This window comes from Lissotriton vulgaris, chromosome 6 (assembly GCF_964263255.1).
Source record: "Lissotriton vulgaris chromosome 6, aLisVul1.2, whole genome shotgun sequence".
NCBI lineage: Eukaryota > Metazoa > Chordata > Amphibia > Caudata > Salamandridae > Lissotriton > Lissotriton vulgaris.
In genome coordinates, this window is record NC_141694.1 from 992,065,218 (window position 1) to 992,085,444 (window position 20,227).

The following is a 20,227-nucleotide window of genomic DNA, read 5'->3' on the forward strand; positions in this document are numbered from 1 at the left end:
TGTGACAATTTTCCAGTTCAAAACACCATGCACTTTATTATGTTTTGCGATTTCTTCTCTGATCAGAGAAAAAATATCTGTTACCTGTTTTAAGGGAAGCTGGCTTCTCCCAGGTGAGACCAGCCATGTTTTATTTACAATCATTGGGAAATATATGCATCACATTCTCTATGGCAAACTTTCTAGTGGCAGCGGTTAGATCAAGAAGACGCAAGAACTTTGTAATCCCCTGTGTATAAACTGCTTTTATTGATTCTTAAACTGTTTTTATTGTAATATCATGTCATATGAATTCGATTGTAATGAAATTGTTTAATTGTATTTTACTGAAATGAAATGAAATGAAAGAAGTATTTCTAGAGCGCACTGCGGCCAAGCGGCTTCCTGGCGCTAAGGAACACATCCAAGTCAGCCAAGGGGTCCGGGGGAAGTTAGTCGGGAAAAGCCTGAAGAAAGAAGAAAGTTTTTAGAGCTTTGCGAAAGTGTGAAAAGATGGGAATGGAGCGAATGGAGAGGGGGAGAGTATTCCAAATCTGGGGAGCCCGCACCGAGAAGCGGGTGCCGCCGGTGCGGGATTTGCGGAAGCGGGGGACGTGAAGAAGAGAAAGGGAAGACGAACGAAGAGAGCGACAAGGGGCATGAGAAGAGATTAAAGAATTAATGAAGAGAGGAGCGGAGCGGGCATGCGCCCGAAAAGCCAAGCAGGCAAGTTTGAACTGGGATCTAAAGTGAACGGGGAGCCAGTGGAGGGATTTAAGGGCGGGAGTGATGTGGGAAAACTTAGGAAGACGGAAAACAAGACGGGCAGCCTGGTTCTGGATGGCCTGGAGCCGGCGGATTTCGTAGGCCGGGATGCCTACGTACAGGCCATTACCATAATCCAGGCGGGAAGTGATGAGGGCAGAAATGATGGCTTTGAGGGCATCAACAGAAAAAAACCGGGACATTTTTCGAATAAGACGGAGGGAAAGAAAGCAGGAGGAAACGACGGAACTGATGTGCGCATGCATAGAAAGATCATTGCTGATCTTAATACCCAAGGTCCGGACAGTGGGGACTGGGGAGGGGGGAGGACCGAAGGAAAGGGGCCAATGAGCAGAGGACCAGGGATTAGAGGGGCCACCAGTGAGAACAAGCTCTGTCTTGTCAGGGTTGAGCTTCAAATGATTGAAGCTCATCCATTGGGAGATAAAGACAAGAGTAGAGCTGAACTTGGGGAGAGAGTGAGTAGGAGAAGATAGATCAAAGACGAGCTGGAGGTCATCTGCGTAGTTATACACAGAGACCCCCAGACCGAGAAGAGAAGAAATAAGGGGGCGGATGTAAAGATTAAAAAGAAGAGGGGAAAGGGAGGAACCTTGGGGAACCCCACAAGTGACCGGGAGGGGGGGTGCAGCAAAATCGGAGAGGTGAACTGCCTGTGATCTGCCCTGAAGAAAGGACGCGATCCAGGAGAGGGCAGTGCCCTGAATGCCCGCTGCGCTGACACGGTCGAGAAGAATGGCGTGGTCGACCGTATCAAACGCAGCGGACAGATCCAGCAGGACTAGGGCCTGGGGGAGATTACTGTCGGCCTTCCCCTTCAGTTCATCCAGGACCGCAAGGACCACACTCTCGGTAGAGTGGCCTGGTCGGAAGCCAGCCTGGTGAGAGGCCAGGATGTTATTTTCCTCGATGAAATTGGAGAGACAAGATGTTACGTAGCTCTCAAGAATCTTCCCAAGGTAGGGAAGAAGGGAGATCGGCCTAAAGTTCGATGGGAGGGAGGGGTCCAGGCCAGCTTTCTTCAGGATAGGAAGCACAATGGCAGTTTTGAAGAAGAGGGGGACAGAACCCAGAGCCAAGGAAGAGTTAAGAAGGGTTAAAGGAGGGGTGGGGCAGCAGGTGTATAGGGTTCTGAGGATCCGTGCAGGTGCACAATCCGCCGGAGAGCCGGACTTGACCTTTACAAGAAGGTCACGGAAGAGCTCAGGTGAAATGGGTGTAAAATGATCCAGAACAGAGGATAAAGAGAGGACATGATCCGGTAAGTTGAGTTGAGATACAGTCGGAATGTTAGCCATGATGGTGATTATTTTATTGATAAAATAATCATTCAGAGAATGACAGAGGGACTGAGAAGGAGCGGGGGACAGACTAGCACGGTCGGAGGTGGCGAGACTGCGCACCAGTGAAAATATCTCGCGTGATTTGTTAGCCGCGAGAGCTACACGCTCCGAAAAGTATTTGGATTTGGCCGCTAAGATGGCCAGTTTATAAGTATTTAAGAGGGCCTTGTAAGTGAGGCGGAGGGTGGGGCAATAGTTACGGCGCCAGCGACGCTCAGAGCGCCTGAGGTCTAATTTCAGGGATCTGAGGTCGCTGGAAAACCACTTGTGAGCGTCGTGGGGGCGAGCAGATCGGATCTTTTTGAGTGGAGCAGCCCGATCGCAGGCCGAGGAAAGCCAGATGTTAATAGCATCCGCCTGATTCTCCACAGAGAGGTCGGTCAGGGTGGGAGCCGATGAAGACAGAGAGGAAGAAAGATCGTTAAGATCAATCTTGTTCCAACTCCGGGCCCAGATGTTTTTGGGCAAGGGGGCTTTCTCGGATTGGCCTAGGTCGATAGAAAAGGAGATCAAAAAATGATCAGACCAAACGCAGGGGGAGATTGAATTAAGCGAGGGATTGCAACGCAAGGACCAGATCTGGTCCAGGGTATGGCCATGGGTGTGAGTGGGGGCCGAGACATGAGGGAGGAAATTAAGACAACGAAGGGTGGCAGAAAAGTCTTTAGAAGAGGAGTCCTCCCTCGGGTCACCCGGCCAAAAATTGAAGTCCCCGAGTAGGAGTAGCGAGGAGTTATTTACAGCCAAAGTGGCCAGGAGGTCCTGCAGGGTAGACACAAATGATGGCATGTTTTGCGGGGGGCGATACAGAAGGATCACCGTGAGGGGAACAGGAAGCTTAAGCGAGCGGGCCACCAGGAAGTCGACACCAGGGATGCTAGGATGCGGGAGGAGCTGGAATTGCAAGGAGCGGCGGACTATCATAGCCACTCCACCACCAGTTTTGCCATCAGGGCGGTCAGCGCGGAGAGCATAATAGGTGCTAGGGAGAATAGCCAGAAGGTCAGGGAGGGAATCCGAGGAGAGCCAGGTCTCAGTAAGAAAAAGGAAGTCCGGGGAGTCAGTGTCCAAAAGGTTAAAGAGAGCGGTTTGATTTTTTATAGCAGAGCGAGTGTTGAGAAGAAAAGCAGAGGCAGCGGGGAAACCAGGGGAAGCGCGAACAAGGGGAGGCGAGGAAGAGATTAAGGGAGGGGAAATGGGCAAAACTGGGCTAGTGGGGGAGGGGACATGAATACCGTGCAAAGATAAATGTTTGACTGTGGAAAGAGAGAGGGGGGTAGTAGCGGAAAAGGAGGAAAGTTGGGCAGAAGAATACATCAGAGGAGGGGCGGAGTCTGTGGCCCCTGGTCCCGGCCCGTCGCGGACGGGCGCAGACGGGCTTGCCTTAGGCGCGCCTTCGGCGCGCAAACGGCGCGCCCGCTGCGCCCGTCCGCTGCGCGAACGGTGGAGGCACATGATTAATAGTGAAGTTTAGGGGGCGTGGCCGGGGGAGCGTCCGCTGAAGGCGGCAGGCGATGGGAAGTGATGCCGCGGCAGCGTCAAGCTCGGCTGCGCGGGAGGGAGGGACGAGGGCAAGGTCCCTGAGGCAGGTAAGCGAAATGTGGATTAAAAAGCGCGAACAAGCGCTGCAAAGTGAGAGTGGAGGGAGTTAAAAACAGAATGAGGCTACGAGCTCCCGCGGAAGGCAAGGGAGTGATCCTGTTGAGGGTGAGCTTTTAATCAGCTCCTAAAAGCGTCCCAAGGGGGCGTGGCCAGGAAGTGGGCGTGGCCGCGATCAAGCGCTGCAAGGTGGGAGTACAAGGAATTAAAAACCAAGTGAGGCTACGTACTCCCGCGGAAGGCAAGGGAGTGATCCTGTTAGAGGCGAGCTTGTAATCAGCTCCTAAAAAGCGTCCCAGGGGGGCGTGGCCAAAAGTGGGCGTGGCCGGGGGAGCGTCCGCTGAAGGCGGCAGGCGATGGGAAGTGATGCCGCGGCAGCGTCAAGCTCGGCTGCGCGGGAGGGAGGGACGAGGGCAAGGTCCCTGAGGCAGGTAAGCGAAATGTGGATTAAAAAGCGCGAACAAGCGCTGCAAAGTGAGAGTGGAGGGAGTTAAAAACAGAATGAGGCTACGAGCTCCCGCGGAAGGCAAGGGAGTGATCCTGTATACTTGTATATAATAATGTCTTTTTATGTCCTTTATATGATTTTAAACGAATCGAATAAAGTTAATTTGACTGACTGACTGAACTGGGTTATGATTATTAGAACAACAATATTGATCTAAAATTAATTTGGGGTACAAGACATTTGCAAATCCAGGGTGTTGATGCTTTATTTCAGGCTTGTTTGATCCTTCAACAAATTATATTTTAAAACACAACAGAATATGTGCCTTGGATTTTAAATACACCTAGCATGCCCTCTAATGGAAGATTTGACAAATGTTAACAGTACAATAATCTCACTGAACAGCTGAGTGAAATGGTGTAGAATGGTACATACTACTCTTTATTTTCCAGTTCAGATGGGGGGTTAGTGTGGCTCATTGACACTAATGGCTGCCATTCCTGTTTTTTTTAATTTTCAGCAGACCAGACCCTCGGTATGACGACTTACAACACTCGGGTATAGTAACTACTTATAGTGTAGGTAAGTTATGCTAAGAATGACCAGAATACTCTAGCTTGTCCATGGTTAAGCAACACTTACCTCTTTATTCTCACAACATGGATTTGCAAGATATTTTATTAGGTCCCAGATCTCATTCTAAGCGTTTCATATATGCAACTTATAATGAGATTTGGAAGATTTCCCAAGAAGTTGCTGAAGGGTTGCAACAAATTGATGAACATTTAGAAAATACATAAGCAGTTGATTATAATGGCATGACTACATTGTTTACTCTTATTTATTCATTGAAATGACCTGCCTGCCCTTTTACAAGGTCAAATTCAATTAAGACCAATTTTGCAATTGAGTTGGACACTGCAGGTTATAAAACAAAACCGTTTGCCATGGAAATATTTAGCGCCTTGACACCTCTGGGTAAATGTTTGATTTGACTAAATACTTACAACATAACAAATATTTCTTTTGTGCTGCTACAGGATGCTTATTATGAGTTGTGTGTGCCACTTTGAATGGATGCCTCAGCTCCACCATCTATGGCGTCTGGCTCCTTGTCTGAGACTACACTTCTGGCACTGCTCTCTTCAGCTTCTGTTAATAAGGCTACTACTGCCAAGTTTATTCTTTGCAACTTACTCTTCAGGCTACAGTGAATCTGTCTGGGGATGCAGGTGCCCTCCTGAACCCAAAAAACTTTATGCATGTGGTGAATCCTTTGGAGCTACTGTACTGTAGTACGGACGCCTCAAACTTTTTTAATTCTGCTTTTTTGCTTTTAAATTGTTTTTTATTGATTTTTTTAGTAGTTTGCAGGGATTTTTTGTTGGCATTTTTAATGGCTTTCGAATTTGCTTATATTATTAAAGTTTTATATTGAATAATGCTATGCTTTTTACATGCTTTTAGAGTGGCTAGCTATAGTAATCAGTCTCCTTTACGGTCAAGGGGAGAGCGTCAAATTGCTCATGTGTAGTCTCCATTTCAGATTTCCCTTTTTAGGTTGACATCTCTTTCTAATGGTGACTTTTCACACATGTTTAACAACTACAGCCGACTGGTGTCCTCTGCGCCCTCTCTATGGATTCCTTGGCCAATGTAAGTCATCACTTCCTGGCAGAGCGAGGAGAGATGGTCCTCCGTCAGTCTGTGGCAAGTGGCTGGCATGGGTGTAGGGGTAGTCACAAAGCGGAGGAAGTAGCTCTATTGGAAAAAGCCGGAGAACCCAGCAGTCTGATGCTATAGAATTCCAACGAGGCAAACAATGGCGTATTCTGTCTCCCACTGGATTCCCATGATGGTAAGAGGGCAAACAAAAGTGGTTTGGAGGGTGCAGCTGCCGGAGGAGTGGTGGACTGGCTTGACCTCTTGCTGCCCGACGTCCACAGTCAGTGGGTACTGCGTTCTCAGCCACAAAGGGGCTGGGAAGCTTGTGAGCTGAAGTAGCTGGGATGGTAAAGATGGGAATGGAAGCTCCTTTCATGGCCACAAAAGGCAGATCGAGGTTGGCTTGGGGCCATGGAAAGGCCCAAAGACATGGCCGTAGTTCGGCTATCCTTGAAGCGCTCCAGTGGTGAGTCCCCCTTGTCTTCGAAGAGACGGGAGCCATCAAAGTGCATGTCCATAAACAATTCTTGGACATTCCCGGAAAAAGCCAACTGTTGTCACCCAGGCATGGAGTCATATGGCCACAAACGAAGAAACTGCTCTGCCCAGCAAACCAGTCATGTTCAGCCCACATCAAACCGAGAACTTAACTGCATCTCTCCCATCAGGCATAGCTTGAGAGAGTTTGGCCCGGACTTTCTCTGGGACCATAGGCAGCACCTAGGCAATCGAATCCTACAAGGAATAGGAGTAAGAGCCCAAAAAGCATGTGAAGTTCACGGACCCCAGTGCCAGGCTGGTGAAAGAAAACATTTGCTTCCCTAAGGTATCCAACCTCTTGGAATCCCTATCTGGTGGGGTGATAGGGAATGCACCTGGATTTACACAGGAAGTGGAGTCTTGGACCACCAAGGGTTCATGAGTAGGCTATTGTTGTCTCCTGGGGCACGGCGGCAGGCAATCGTCCTGTTCACAGGAGCCCCTCTGCACGGTTTGGCCTGGAAGGCATGGCTCCAGTTGGTGTAAGATGATACCCCGCTGGCTCAGTGTCAGAGTCGGGGATGAGAATGGAGACAGCGCCGCCAGGAGGGTCTGCATCATGACAGGCGCTAGGGAAGGTTTAGTGGTATGAAACAGACCAGTCCAGATTCATCCGTGAATCCAATGGGAACAACTGGAGCCAGGGGTGGAGCGTCAGCGGAGAACCAGTGGAGCCCTTAGACGCGCCAGCAGGAATGGACAGCGCAAATATGAGGTGCATGGCCTCACAGAACTCACGAAGTAGGGAGGGGGGGGGGGGGGGGGGGGTAGGGGGGGTCGAACCAACTTCCAGAAACTCAGGGAGGCGCGAAGTAGACCCAGGCTCAACTGTTGACCCAGGCATCGAATGACGATGCTCCTTCATCTGGTTGGATGACTTTGACAGGCGGGGCGAAGTTGAAGACCTCATCGACTTCTCACTCTTCTTGCGTTTGTCGGACTTACCTGACAACTTGGGGTGCGACGAGGATCTTGGGTTCTGCGGCCAGTCCCTGCGCCTTCCTCTTGACCGGGATCATGACCGTCATGTTGTCACATGTTGGGCGGCAAGGGGCCTAAGAGAATGCTCCCTCAAGTCCTTGGGGTGCATGGCATGGCAGTCAGCGCAGATCGCTTTATAGTTGTGCTTGAGGCACCAGAGTCAAACAAGAAGCAGGTGCATCACCAACATCTGCAGATGACAGTAGTTGCAGGGCTTGAAGCCGGCCTTCTTGATGGACATCCTGCCACACCATAAGAACATTTCAAAAAGACTGAAAAAAGTCAAAAAAGTTTAGTCAAAAATTGACTCGAGGTAGGGGGCTACCAATCGTATTTGACCCTAGTGACAAGAGCTTCCCATCAGTTTATTTTAACAAGGTTAAGGATGGGGATCGTGCATAATCTAGTTGCTTTCCCTTCCCCGAACCAGCACCCTGCTGGTCCTTGTTCATGTGACAACACTTCTGCACAAAGCACCATGCACTTTCTTCTGCTGTGTCAATTGTACAGGAATTTTTGTAAAACTTTTTTAAAACCTATTTTGTCAAGTTTGGTGTTCGAACAGTACATGATTCTATGAAATTGCTTTTTAATCTGCACCATCCTGATGTTTGTTTTTACACTGCTACTTTCCTGCTTAAAGCAATCAGTGTCAGGAAAAGCATGAGTTTTTAATTATTTTTTCTGTCCCTGCTTGTATATTATGCTTTCTTTTAAATATTGATCGAACTGTAAAATTAATTGTATTTTAACTGTTGTTTGGTTTGTATTTATTATATGTGTGCTTTTATGGACATGTCTTTTGTTCCGAATAAAGCCTTATGAAATGAAATGACTCGAGGTAGCTTTCTCTGGATATGCGGCATGGTATGGAAAGAAAAGAACTGACCTCAGCGCACTGGGGAGGCACCTATTTAGGCACAGCGCACATCACTTCCGGTGTGAACGACGCCGACATCGCCACCTGTAGCCGAACAATGCCACATACCGGTGTGAAGGTGTACTGCTCACAAAACAATTTTGGATCTAGTCTTATGCATGGGGATAATTCTAAGGTAAGGAATTTGCAGTCTCTGTCATATACACTGATCTTTACACAGTCAATAAGGTGCAAGGATTTCCATTATAATCCTTCATCTGTTCAATCTTGAACCACCTTTTGGCTCTCCTCGGGTCTGGTGCAGGTGAATTGGTTGGTTTGAGGTTTCCTACTGCTGTGCTTTTTTTCGGGTGCGATCTCTTTGGGTATGGTACAGAATGAGTTAGACATTTTCCTGCTGTAGGGTTCTGCTTTTCCACCATAAACATTGTCCTTTTGCCGTGCTTCAGATAACCTTCTAGACTGCAGCCTAATGTTATTTTATTTCAAATGATAATCATTAAGTTCTTCACATTATGAGTTTTAATAATCCATTCTGTGTTGCGCCCACCTGGTTTTCCCTCCGGCTCAAACTTCATGAGCTTTATCAAGGAATTTTGTTCTCTAAGACAACTTATTGGGAACCAATTTTTCATACTAAGCTCAATTCGCCATGTAAGACCACTGTAAGTCACAGTCACCGGGCAGATTGCGTATGTGCTAGGGTGTTCACATTTGAATGTCTGGGGTGTCTTCATATTTTTTTTATTTTGCACAGGTTTTTTATTCTGCTTGTTTTTTTTCAAGATATTTGCTAGTCCACATTGAAGGTCCACAAACATGCCTTATGCAGAGCCCTCACACAATTATTTTCTTGATCTGCTGCTTATTGGTTAGTCGGTTCCCTTTTTTCTTTTTTGATTGTACTATCACAGATCTGAGGCACTCCGCTATGTTACGGTTTGTCTGGTATATAGGGAGTTTGGTGTGTGTTCATCCTAGTCCGTTTCTGGGTCATTCTGCTGAACGTGTGCTGCTTTTGAGGGTTTTTTCATGGCAAAGTTTTACTTCTGCATCTTGGCAGCATCGGAACACCTTACTGTCTAATTGTGGGTTGAAGGTGCTTGGTGGCCTCATGGCTTCTTTGCTTCTCATGTAAGGGCCTGCGTTGCCTATTCAGTTTTTTCTTTTTCCTTTGGTTTCTTTTGTGTCTGTCACAAAGTGCTGTTACCCAAGTCACCTTTCTTTTGTTTTACACACCGTAACTGAGGTTGGTGTCCCACCTTGCTACATTCTTGCTTTGTAAAGGCAGGGACATTGAAGATGGACAAGAAAGTGGAGCTCCTTTGTGGGATAACTCCAAGAGTGGTGGGTTGCCTAATACCTTAAGATGTGCTACGCTGATGGTTCCGATTTCAAACTCGCTTTATGGGAAAGAACCTGAGCTAGGGACCCAGGAGCCAAATTTGCAGTCATAAAGTCTGCTAAGTACATAATCATAAGCTCTGTAAATTCAAATTACCTTGCAGTATTGCACAAACACAATCCTGCTGCAATGAAAAGTCTTTCGGGCTTGCAAAACATTTCTGAAACCATTCCTGAATAGCAGGGGGTCATGAAAAAACGTGGGTCACATTTGTTGGTGAGTCACAAATGTAAATGGTTGGAGTTTGCATCAATTTGGAGTAGAAACTGATACACAAGTGAAAGACTCCCATCTGAGATTTGTTATGGGTAACCTCAGGAGTAGTTATCAACTGTCCAGGGGAAGCTCCAGAATACATGCTCCCAATAGCAAGTTCTCTCCTAGGATTTTATTTTAAACCAACACCACAAGCTGCTGTTAAATCAATGCTATCACGCAGACGAAGCAATTAAAGAATTGAGTTCTACTGTTTCTTGCAGACCTCCATTCCTTAGTTTGAGCCTATCTTCAGGGATTTGAGGCCTCTTGATTCATTATCTATGAACCAGGAAGTTTAGCAACCTCCTGAGAATATATGTTTTACAATATGACTTATTAGGGCATCAGTCACACTGCAAAATGTAGCCCTGCCTACAAACCTCTAAGTGTACAATCTGAACCTTCTTTTTCACCAACAGGGCTTTGTATAAAAGACCCCAGGTGTATTTGGTAAAAATATGATTTTCAAGGATCGAGTAAGTGGATTCTGTCTGTTGGTCATGGCAATGCTCACTTTATAAGGAATAGGAATGCTAGGACTCGGAATAAATACGATCATTGGTGATTTTAATTGACAAGTATGCTGATGACACCCAGGTTTGACTGAATGAAAACATAAATCCTTAAGTGACAATGCCTTCAAGTCAGAAATGTCTCAAAGCTGTGGATAAATTAATATGTCAAAGTATACTAAAACTCAAAGGCACTAAGACTGAAATTCCTTAACTGTACATTCTATGAGAATAAAATGTATATCCTAAAGAACCTGTGCTACTTTCAAAACAATGAAACATATAAAAAATGTATCCCTCTACACTAAGAAAAGGTTCACCACGACCCTAAACATTAATAATGTAATACAGTCATGCTTTTTTCGGCTGTACACTTTATAGCGCTTTTATCTCTTTGCTTTTTCTCCTAAAGTGACATCAATGCATGACTTTACAGCAGCAAGACAAACTATTTTAACGGACACAATTAAGACAGTTCAAAAAGGCCATTCATAAACTCAAGATTATTTAAAACGTGGCTGCAAAAACTTAAACAGCGCTGCCATATAACACCTATGTTCACTTTCCTTCATTGGCTCCCTGTCAATGAGAGGACTCAATCTAAGTTAATGTGACCAGTACATTATTCTCTTTAGAGCCAAGAACTCCCACATGTAATCATGCATAAAATGATTCATTCCATCTCGCTAACTAGGCTTCAGTTCATTATCACTTTCAACTGTTTCAGCCTTGCGAAAAACCTTGAGTTGTAAGAGCATTCTCAGTGTCTGCAACCCAGTTGTAGATCTCCTTCTCTCTACAAATTCACTTGGACTCCAATCTTCTAAAGCTTAGAAATGCATTAAGGAGGTTCATGTGTGAGTATTACTAAATGAAGAAAAGTTTCAGCTTGTACCAGTGATGCCCTTACTCAAATAGAAACTTAGTTGCATATTGTTGTTGGGCTGTGAGGCTTCTAGAGATTTCTTTGCAATTTGTTTGAGTCACACATGATTAGAAACATTACATATTGAAGTTGAACGGGATATAATTGAAGCATTAAATAAAATAAACCTGAGATTTGGCTGAGGGGCGGTTAGCAGTCAAATATAAGAACCCCCAGGGCATGAAACGGGGCACGTTTTCAGTGGGTGATGATTTACGAGTCTTACATCTTGATGTCAGTTATTATCAGCGACTTGGGACATCATTTTCTGAAACCGCAGTAGATTAATTCCAACCTGCAGAAACGTGTCTAAAAACTGCAGATAATACATATAGGGGAGTCTCAGGTCTTTCATCCACACTGAATTGATAATGAGTAATATATATGCAGCAACCAAATAACCTTTACTATTAAGTGTTGAGACATTTTCTATTTGAGGTGGGCTCTGTATACCAGTAACAATAAATCAGCATTGAAATAAAATCTTCAAAAGCACAGTAGATCATCAGTACAATATAACAAATGAAGAATTAATCAACTCAGTACCTGGTGATATCTTCTGTCAGATTTGAGGGATCAAGCGGATAAAACTTCACGTTGAAGCCAAACAGCCAGGGGAGACCTGAAATTGTCAGCAGGAATTGATTACTTTTTAAGCCTCAACAAAAATGACTTAACATCAAACATTCATTTAAAATTGTAATGAATAAAAAACTAAATATATATAGCCAGCCAATTCAGGTTAATTATAATTTTAATGCTGATTTTAGTTCTACGAGTATACGTCATTCAGATTCTAAAATAAATACTGCACTTTGTATACAAAATGTAATTTATGGTCAGTTTTTGTTAAATTTGCACACGAGGCAGACTAATATCTGAATCTTACCAGCAATGCCAAAGCCATAGTTCTGGCTCTGCATTATAGTGCATCAAGATATGCATACAAACCGATACACATGAAGATACTCAATCACAGACACGCAATCACCTATACACACGGTGAACATGTGTACAGGCACATATGCGTGGCTCTTGGGATCACTGAACGATGTGCCTCTAGGTAAAGCTGCCCAATAAATTCTGGGCGTGCTGGGTGATATAAATCGGGGTCCACTTGTTTACAGGCCTCTGGGGAGAACTGGGCGATGTGCCCAAGAAGTGCAATGGATAGTGTGTCTTAAGGATACACTTGGCAGTATGAAGCAAGGACACTTGGAGGTGGGCAACTGGGGATCACTGGGAGGTGAGCTTCTGGGGATCACCGACATGGTGAGTCTCTGGGGATGCACTGAGAGGTGGGCCTCAAGCGGCTGTTGCGTGTTCCGAACAATCTGGGGATCCCTAAGCGTTGGTCATTAGGGAAGCACTGGGGGTTGTGCAGTTTAGGACGGTATGCAGCAGGGTGTATAAGAGGAACTGCTACAATGGTTCAATGCCACAATATCGTGGTAAACAAGATCGCTGACAAAGGTACTGGGCCCGGTTTGTATGCCGGGCGGTAGGGTCACCAACAGGTCATCGGTAGCAGTGCGAACACCAACATCTTACAATGCTGGTGGTCGGACCCACTTCTGTATGACGCAAGACTGCCGCCTCCGCCAGGAACAGAGATCCCAGAAAGAAGGACCGCACTATGGTGCCACGTGCCGATGTGCTGCATGCAAATGTGGCAGTGCCATCATTAAGAGAGTAAACAATAGTCTTCCTCCCCACTAACAGGATACACGGGTACTATGACAAGCTTTCCCAAGATGCAGGCATGCTTCAAGAGCACACTCATTGCTGAACTTGACAGGCCTACTGTGTTGCTAACAGTTTGTACATGGTTGCTGAGGGAACCTACGTTCTCCAGCCACTGCTGGGACCAATTTGTAATGTGAATGAGCAGGTTATTTTTTAGTCGAAGGATGAGCCTTTCTTTGCCATTCCCAGCCAGAGGGAAATTTGTGCCTGCTAGGGTCGGGATGCCTCAATATGCATACAAATGATGGGCTCCTCTCCAAACTGAAAAGAAGCTAGTGAGTGGCACAGGCACTCTCCCGGCACATGTGGTTTGCAAACAGTCATGGTGTCGTCTATTTCAGGGAAACTGAGACCATAAAGTGTTGGATCATGAGACGTGCATCTCAATCAGTACTGCCACTTACTTCTTCACACTTCACAAGGGTGTCAAAGACACGAAGAGGAGTTTTGGCAGAAGGAAAGGGAAACCACTCCTACACTTGGAAAGAAACTACAATGTGCCATGTGCTACCCACAGGCTCAAAGATGGGCTCTGACTATGCTGCACTAGCTGTATAATGTGTCCGCCACATTTGCCATTCAGCCAAACTAAGAAATCGCCCCCAGATCATAGGCTTAGTTGCTGGTGAGGGCGGTCATGCTAGGGTCCAGTGGCGGCCCTTAATGCGTCTGAGCATGGGGACTGGCCACACAATCACACATACATATATACTCACACTCATCTACATGCAGACTCATTCATACCTATCCATTCACATGTGTGGACACATATACCCCGAAATACAAGCTCATCACACGCACACACCCACTCACAACACACAGGAACACATACACATACTTTCATGTATACTTACACGCAACCAATATAAAAAAAAAATACTCGTCAAAGAGTGGGAAGGGGTCCGTATGATTTCCATCCCTACCCCACTGATTGACAGTCAGTCCTGGCCACTTCAGGGCTTAAAACTGAAGTTCTACTTCCAAATCTATTGGTGATATGTCCCATGATCACGGGAGGAAGGACTGCACAGTGCTGTGCTGGACTGAGGAGGCCATTTCCTCAGGGGTCACTGAAATCTTCAGCTGGGCAAAGTTCAACTCGGGAAACCAGGCGCCTGTGCATTTAGTGCATGGACAATACCATGTTGCCTGACTCGAACATAAAGACTGCCCGTCAGCCTGACCTTCATTAGCCTGATAGACATTCTTCAAGCTTTGGAAAAAAGGTGGTGGGGAGGGATCCTCCACCCTTAATGATGGGCTGCTTCTGCTAGAACCTCACCATTAATTCCTCTTCCTGCTCACAACAGAGGGCTAATTTACAGACTACAGATCAGTCCCTGGAAGTCATTATGCAAGTTAAAAAAATATGCTCTGGAAAGCACAGACAAAGAGAAAAATGTGCTTTTATGCAATGTGTGCATGAAGCAGTAGGAAAACCACAGTTACATTAAGCAGCCAGAGCGACTGAAAGTGTTAGTAGCATTTACAATTTCGGTAGAGTCTGATTGACACTCAGTCCTGGGCACTTCAGGGCTTAAAACTGAAGTTCTACTTCCAAGTCCATCAGTGATATGCCCTCTGATCATGGGTTCTCTAGGCACTTTTTCAGACATTAAATTACCAATTTCCAACTAAATAAATTGTGTTGGATACTAGTTACCATTATAATCAAGATCCGTTATGACATGACATGACAAGACTAGGTTATTACTGCTGACAGGGTGCAGACTAAACATGTCCAGAAGTTCTCCTTGGTGGGATGTTGCAGCTGCATCCAATGGATTTGGGTTGTATGACTTGGATATATTCATCTATGAATGTAAGATGAATACTGTGGAGGGCATGGCCTGAGCGTCAAGATGGTGGCCGCACTCTAAGAGTGCTCCGGACCCCCCATCCATCATCCGCCTTCACCAGCTGCCATCGACTTACAGCCCCTGTATGCCCGGATTCCCCTGGCTGCCCTGTGCTCACTGGTGCCGCGGACTGCCTCCCCGGGGCTTGCTGACGCCCCCACTGGCCCGATCCCTCCTGGCCGCGAGGAAACCAACATGGCGGCCCCCATCTGAGCTGGTGAGACTACCTGGAGCGGGGAGGCCCCCATCGGCGAGTCCTGGTTGCCCGATTGGCTCCCTGCCCCTGTCGGGCGGGTAGAGCCGCTTGACCGACCTGCTCCTTGCCGGACCCCCGCCAGCCAACGAAGACCTCCCTGGGGCTGCTGTCTGTACCCGGCCATGGAGGTGCGGCGCGGCGCCGACGGCGGGCGGCGCCTGTGACGGCTCCACACCGACGTCCAGAGCGGGCCTGTGAGGCGGCGTGGGACTCTCGAGGGACCGGCCCTGTGCCTGCTGCGACGTCGCCGCACCAGCGGATCCTGCCGCCGCGACCTGCTGCGATCGAGGGCTGCTGAGGGCCCCAGAGGTGAGGAGAGGCTCGGGACAGGGCGCGCTACCTGCGGTGAGGCCCCCCCCCTCTACTGACATCCTGCTTGAGCCGCGGGGGGCCTGTGGAATCCGCAGGCCGGCCCTGAATTTGCTGCGGTGCTGCCGCAATCAGCGGACCCTGCCCAGTGGACTGGAGCGACCGGGGCTGCTACTAGCCCCCGGAGGTGTGAGGAGGCTTGGAGCGGGGAGGAGGGGGGGCTCCCCTTTGGCCTCGCCTGAGTGCTGATCGAGCGGGCTGGGAGGCCTGGGAGCCACAAGGTGTACTACCGTCAGGGACTGCCCCACCGCCGAGCCACTGACTGGCCCCCCCAGTGCTTCCCCCGGTGACTTCGGGGCTCTGCAGTGGTGTTGAGCCGCCGGCATAACAGATCATCTGGGCGCCTGCCCCAGACCTGCTTCCCACGGGTTTGGAAGCCCCCGGGGCATTGTGCCCTCCCACCGTTGTTGCTGCTGTAACTTTTGCCCAGAGCCTGGGGCCTCTGTGGTGTGGAGGACTGTGGTCCACACCATGGCCCGCCTCACTTAGGGCCCGCTTTGCTCCATCGGGGGCTGACCGACTCTGCTGACAGCCAGCGCCCCACCCTGAGGGACTGCCAGGGGGGCCCCCCGCCCGCTCTGGCCGTCGCAGTACGAAGAGCGACACCTCCCCCTCTTCCCTTACGTCTCCCTGCTTCCTGGACCCAGCTACCTGCGCCGCAGGGGAAGGCCTGGAGGATTGCGGCCTGTGGCAGGACTGTCTAGCCACCACCAGACTCCGGAGATTCCGAACCTTCTGGGACGCAGGGAGGCTTGACCCCTTGGAGTGGGCCCTAGGGACTGTTTCAATCCCTACACACCGTCATCCAGCTCGCTGAGACCGTGGGCAGAGGAAAGACCACACAGACTCCGGTTCCCCCAACCCAGATGCGAATGGACCAGTTCACTAAACCAGACCAGGACTCCAGCGCCGGCCCCCCGCCTCCGCAGGGGGCTGAGTGGAGGGATCTGTCCACCCTCCTCCAGGTGATCAGGACGTCCAAGGCCTCAGTAGAAAGCAAGATTGGAGAGGTGAGGGTGGATGTGGCCCTTATCCGGCAGGACCTCCGAAATGCCATGGCGCTTATCACAGCAGCGGAATCTCGCATCTCCACGGCGGAGGATGACCTGACCACCCTCAAAACCCAGGTGGCCCGTCTCCAGACACTGACGTCGGAGCTCCATAATAGGGCGGAGGACGCCGAAAATCGGCCCCGCAGAAACAACTTGCGCCTCCTGGGATTTCCGGAGGAAGTGGAGACGGGATCCACCGCCGTCTTCCTCGAAACCTGGATCCCTTCTGGATGCCTGCGGAGAAGCTTTCCCCCTGGTTTGCGATAGATCGAGCCCACCGGTTGCTTGCACCCAGGCCACCTCCTGGGGCCCGGACCATCATTCTTGGTATCTTCAACTTCCGGGATAGAGACGCCATCCTGGGGGCTGCCAGGGACCTGGGCCCGCTGCTCTTTCAGAACTCTAAAATAATGATTTTCCCAGACTACTCCAGAGAGGTCCAATTCCAGAGCAGGTCTTACGACGAGGTCAAGCAAAAGGTCAGGGCGATGGGACTGAGGTATGGTCTCCTCTTCCCGGCTCGCCATAAGGTCCTTTTCCAGGAGAAGACCCTCTTCTTCGACAGCCCACAGTCGGCATGGACTTGGCTTATGGAGGAGTGCCCCCTCCTGCCTGGGAGGGCCACATCCCCTGCCCGGAGACCTGCAACCCACCTGAACCACGAAGCGCCCAGGCCGCGACGACGCCGATCCGGCTCCCGTAGGCGGGGGGGCCTCTCAATCACCGGGGGAAGGTCTCAGCGGCCCCTGTCTCTGATGACGAACCAGGGTACCCCCCCTCTGCGGAGCCCTCCTTAGTCGTCATCGATGGAACCCCTGAGTTGAGTGCAGGCCTGCGAAAAGCAAGATCGGACTCAGACTTGTCTGGCAGGCCTGTGATCCGTGGAACTCCGAACGATGTGGAGGTCTGAACCATTTTCACCTAGTGTCCGGTCTTCGTTCGCCGGGTCTGGCCTGCCAGGTCCACTTGGGCCACCCGCCTGGGCCTTGCTCACCGCCTGGAGAACTGGCTGCCCATGGCGTTCGCCCGTGGGGGACGAGCCTTGAACTGTCTACGCTCTCCAAGGCTGTGTTTCTGACCGGCTTCCTCTTCCCTTGTTGTTCTGCATCCTTTCTGTCATTTGCGAGACTGTTGCTGTCATCCGGTCTTACACCCATTTTTGAAGCTCTTGTGTGTAAAGCTGTTGACACTTATCCTGTGATATGGAGGAGGGTCCTCCTTAACAAACTCCTGACTGGTGCTACAGCCCCCTCCTAACCGTTTTAGTTTAGTACCTTTCCCCTAGCGGGGAGTACGATTGGTTGATTCAAATTTGGGGAGACAGATGCTTCCTGTTTCGAAGTGTAGGGTGGGGGGAGCTGGGGGGTATGGGGGGGAGTGGAGTCCGTTGACTCTCACTGGTTTGTTGTTTTCAGCCGCCTACGGGCCGCTTTTTAGTTTAGCTCTGTTTAGCCGCTCCTCGGCCACCTGCGGGTGGCTGGTTGCAGCTCTCCTTTTTGACGAAACGTGGCGGGTGGGTCCAAGCCTGACACGCAGCTCCTGTTTCCCACAATTTTGTTGTTTTCGGCTGCCTACGGGCTGCCTCGGGGGGCGTCTGATGGCGATCGCTCCCCTCCCCCCCTGCTCCCTGCCCGGGCCTCCAGCGCTCCTTCTCCACTAAATACCCCTGCTTGGCTCTCCTTGCCCCTGCGCGACGCTGCTTGCCCTTTCTTCCTAGGTGTGCTCCCCGGCGTTCCCCTGTCCCCGTACATTTTCTCCTCCCCTGATGGCGTACACGTTGATTAGACCTCTCCACATTCTCTCCTGGAATGTTAATGGTCTCCTGGACCGTATTAAGCGCGCGGCCATCCTCCGGGCGGCCCACCGCCACGCGGCAGATGTCCTTCTTCTCCAAGAAACCCACCTCTTAGGCACACAATGCAACTTCCTGGCCCGTTACGGCTTTGCGATGGTCTGGCACTCTGGGTTTACACGCGGGTCCCGAGGGGTAGCAATCCTGCTCAGGAGGGGACTTCCCTTTACCCTGACTACGGCCCACAAGGGCGTTATGTGGCAATAACGGGCATGGTGGAGGGTTGCCCTCTAAATGTCCTGAATCTCTACATCCCGCCCGCCCTCCAGCCCCCAACGCTTCGTTGCCTTACACGGGTACTCTCTCCCTTCGCACGGCCTCACAGTGGTTGGAGGCGACTTCAACACCGTCATGCAGCCCCAGCGTGACATGACCGGGACTCCGTCCGCGGCCCAGATCTCCCCCGCTGCTGGTCTATCGAGCTGGGCCTCGGCTCTGCGACGTATGGCGGGTCTAGAACCCCCGCAAGGCACATTTTACCCACACATCGGCCTCCCACCATACCAACTCCCGTATCGACCTTCTCCTGCTTCCGGCCACTGACTGCCACCTCATCTCTGGAGCGCTTATCTGGCCCAGGGGACTGTCTGACCATTCCCCCGTCTCCCTCCGTCTTGGCTCCTCCCCGACGGGGCCGCGGACGGTCTGGCGTCTCAACGCTTGGTTCCTGCAGGACCCTACTCTGGCGGACACGCTGAGACATGAGCTCAGCCACTACTTCTCTACCAACGATGGTTCAGTTCCCTCGCCCGGGACCCTATGGGAGGCTGGCAAGGCCGTGATACGCGGGGTAGCAAGGGGGCTTGTGCATGCCAAGCGGGCAGACCAACTGGCCCGGCTTGCGGAGTTTGAGGCCCGGGCTGTGCGACTGGAGGCAGAGCAAACCTCTGGTGAGCGCGCGGACCCCACCCGGCAGTTGGCGCTGGTTCGGGAAGAAATCCGCCAGATCTCATTGGACTCGGCACAAATGTTGTGGCGATCGTCGGTGGCGCGGGTGTATGGCTGGGGGGACAAAAATGGCAAACTCCTCCATAACCTGGTCTCTTATCCCAAAGTCCACCGCATTATTCCAGAGGTTCGTGCACAAGACGGTACCCTCCAGGTAACCTCCGCGGCCATAGCCAGAACCTTTGCAAGTTATTATACGCACCTCTACGCTACGCGACCACCAGACGCGCCCCTGACCACCCTGCTGGACGGGGCTACTGCTCGGCTCCCCTCTCTCACTCCTGAGTCCGCGGAGGCCCTGGAACGCCCCTTTCCACCCGGCAAGACGCCTGGCCCGGACGGATATCCACAGGAGTACTATGGTGCCTTCCGGGATATCCTGGCCCCCCAACTTCTGGTCCTTTTCCGGCATGTGGCGGAGAATGGCTCCTTCCCCCCTGAATTGGACCTAACCACGATAGTGGTCATCCCGATGACCCAGCCGCCCTCCACGAGCTGCGCAGACTACGGCCCAATCTCACTTATTAACACTGAGATAAAAAATGTTGCCACGATACTGGCTTAAGCCTCTACAGCAAGATCTGGTCCATCCCGACCAATGTGGGTTCATGCCGGCCAGGGGCACCAGTCACTGCATCCGCCGCCTTCACCTGGCCCAGGCCCACCGTGCCCACCTGTCCCCATACCTGGCCCTCCTCTTCCTCGACTTCGAGAAGGCTTTTGACACAGTGAGCTGGGACTACCTACAGGGCGTGCTGGAGGCGATGGGCTTTGGCCCGTTGTTCCGCCGCCTCATTTCGGTCCTTGGGGACGTCTGGGTGGGG

General features: G+C 50.2%; 1 protein-coding gene across 15 annotated transcripts in view; it reads right to left on the reverse strand.

Moving 5' to 3' along the window:
- Positions 1 to 20,227, reverse strand: part of LOC147708315 (protein 4.1-like) — a 1,681,744-nt gene that overhangs the window by 733,641 nt on the left and 927,876 nt on the right. For all 15 annotated transcript variants that reach the window (XM_086927035.1, XM_086927031.1, XM_086927029.1 and 12 more), the window contains one exon: positions 11,868 to 11,943. In XM_086927035.1, coding sequence (XP_086783161.1) covers positions 11,868 to 11,943 — 76 coding nt within the window. The remainder of the gene's footprint in view (positions 1 to 11,867; positions 11,944 to 20,227) is intronic.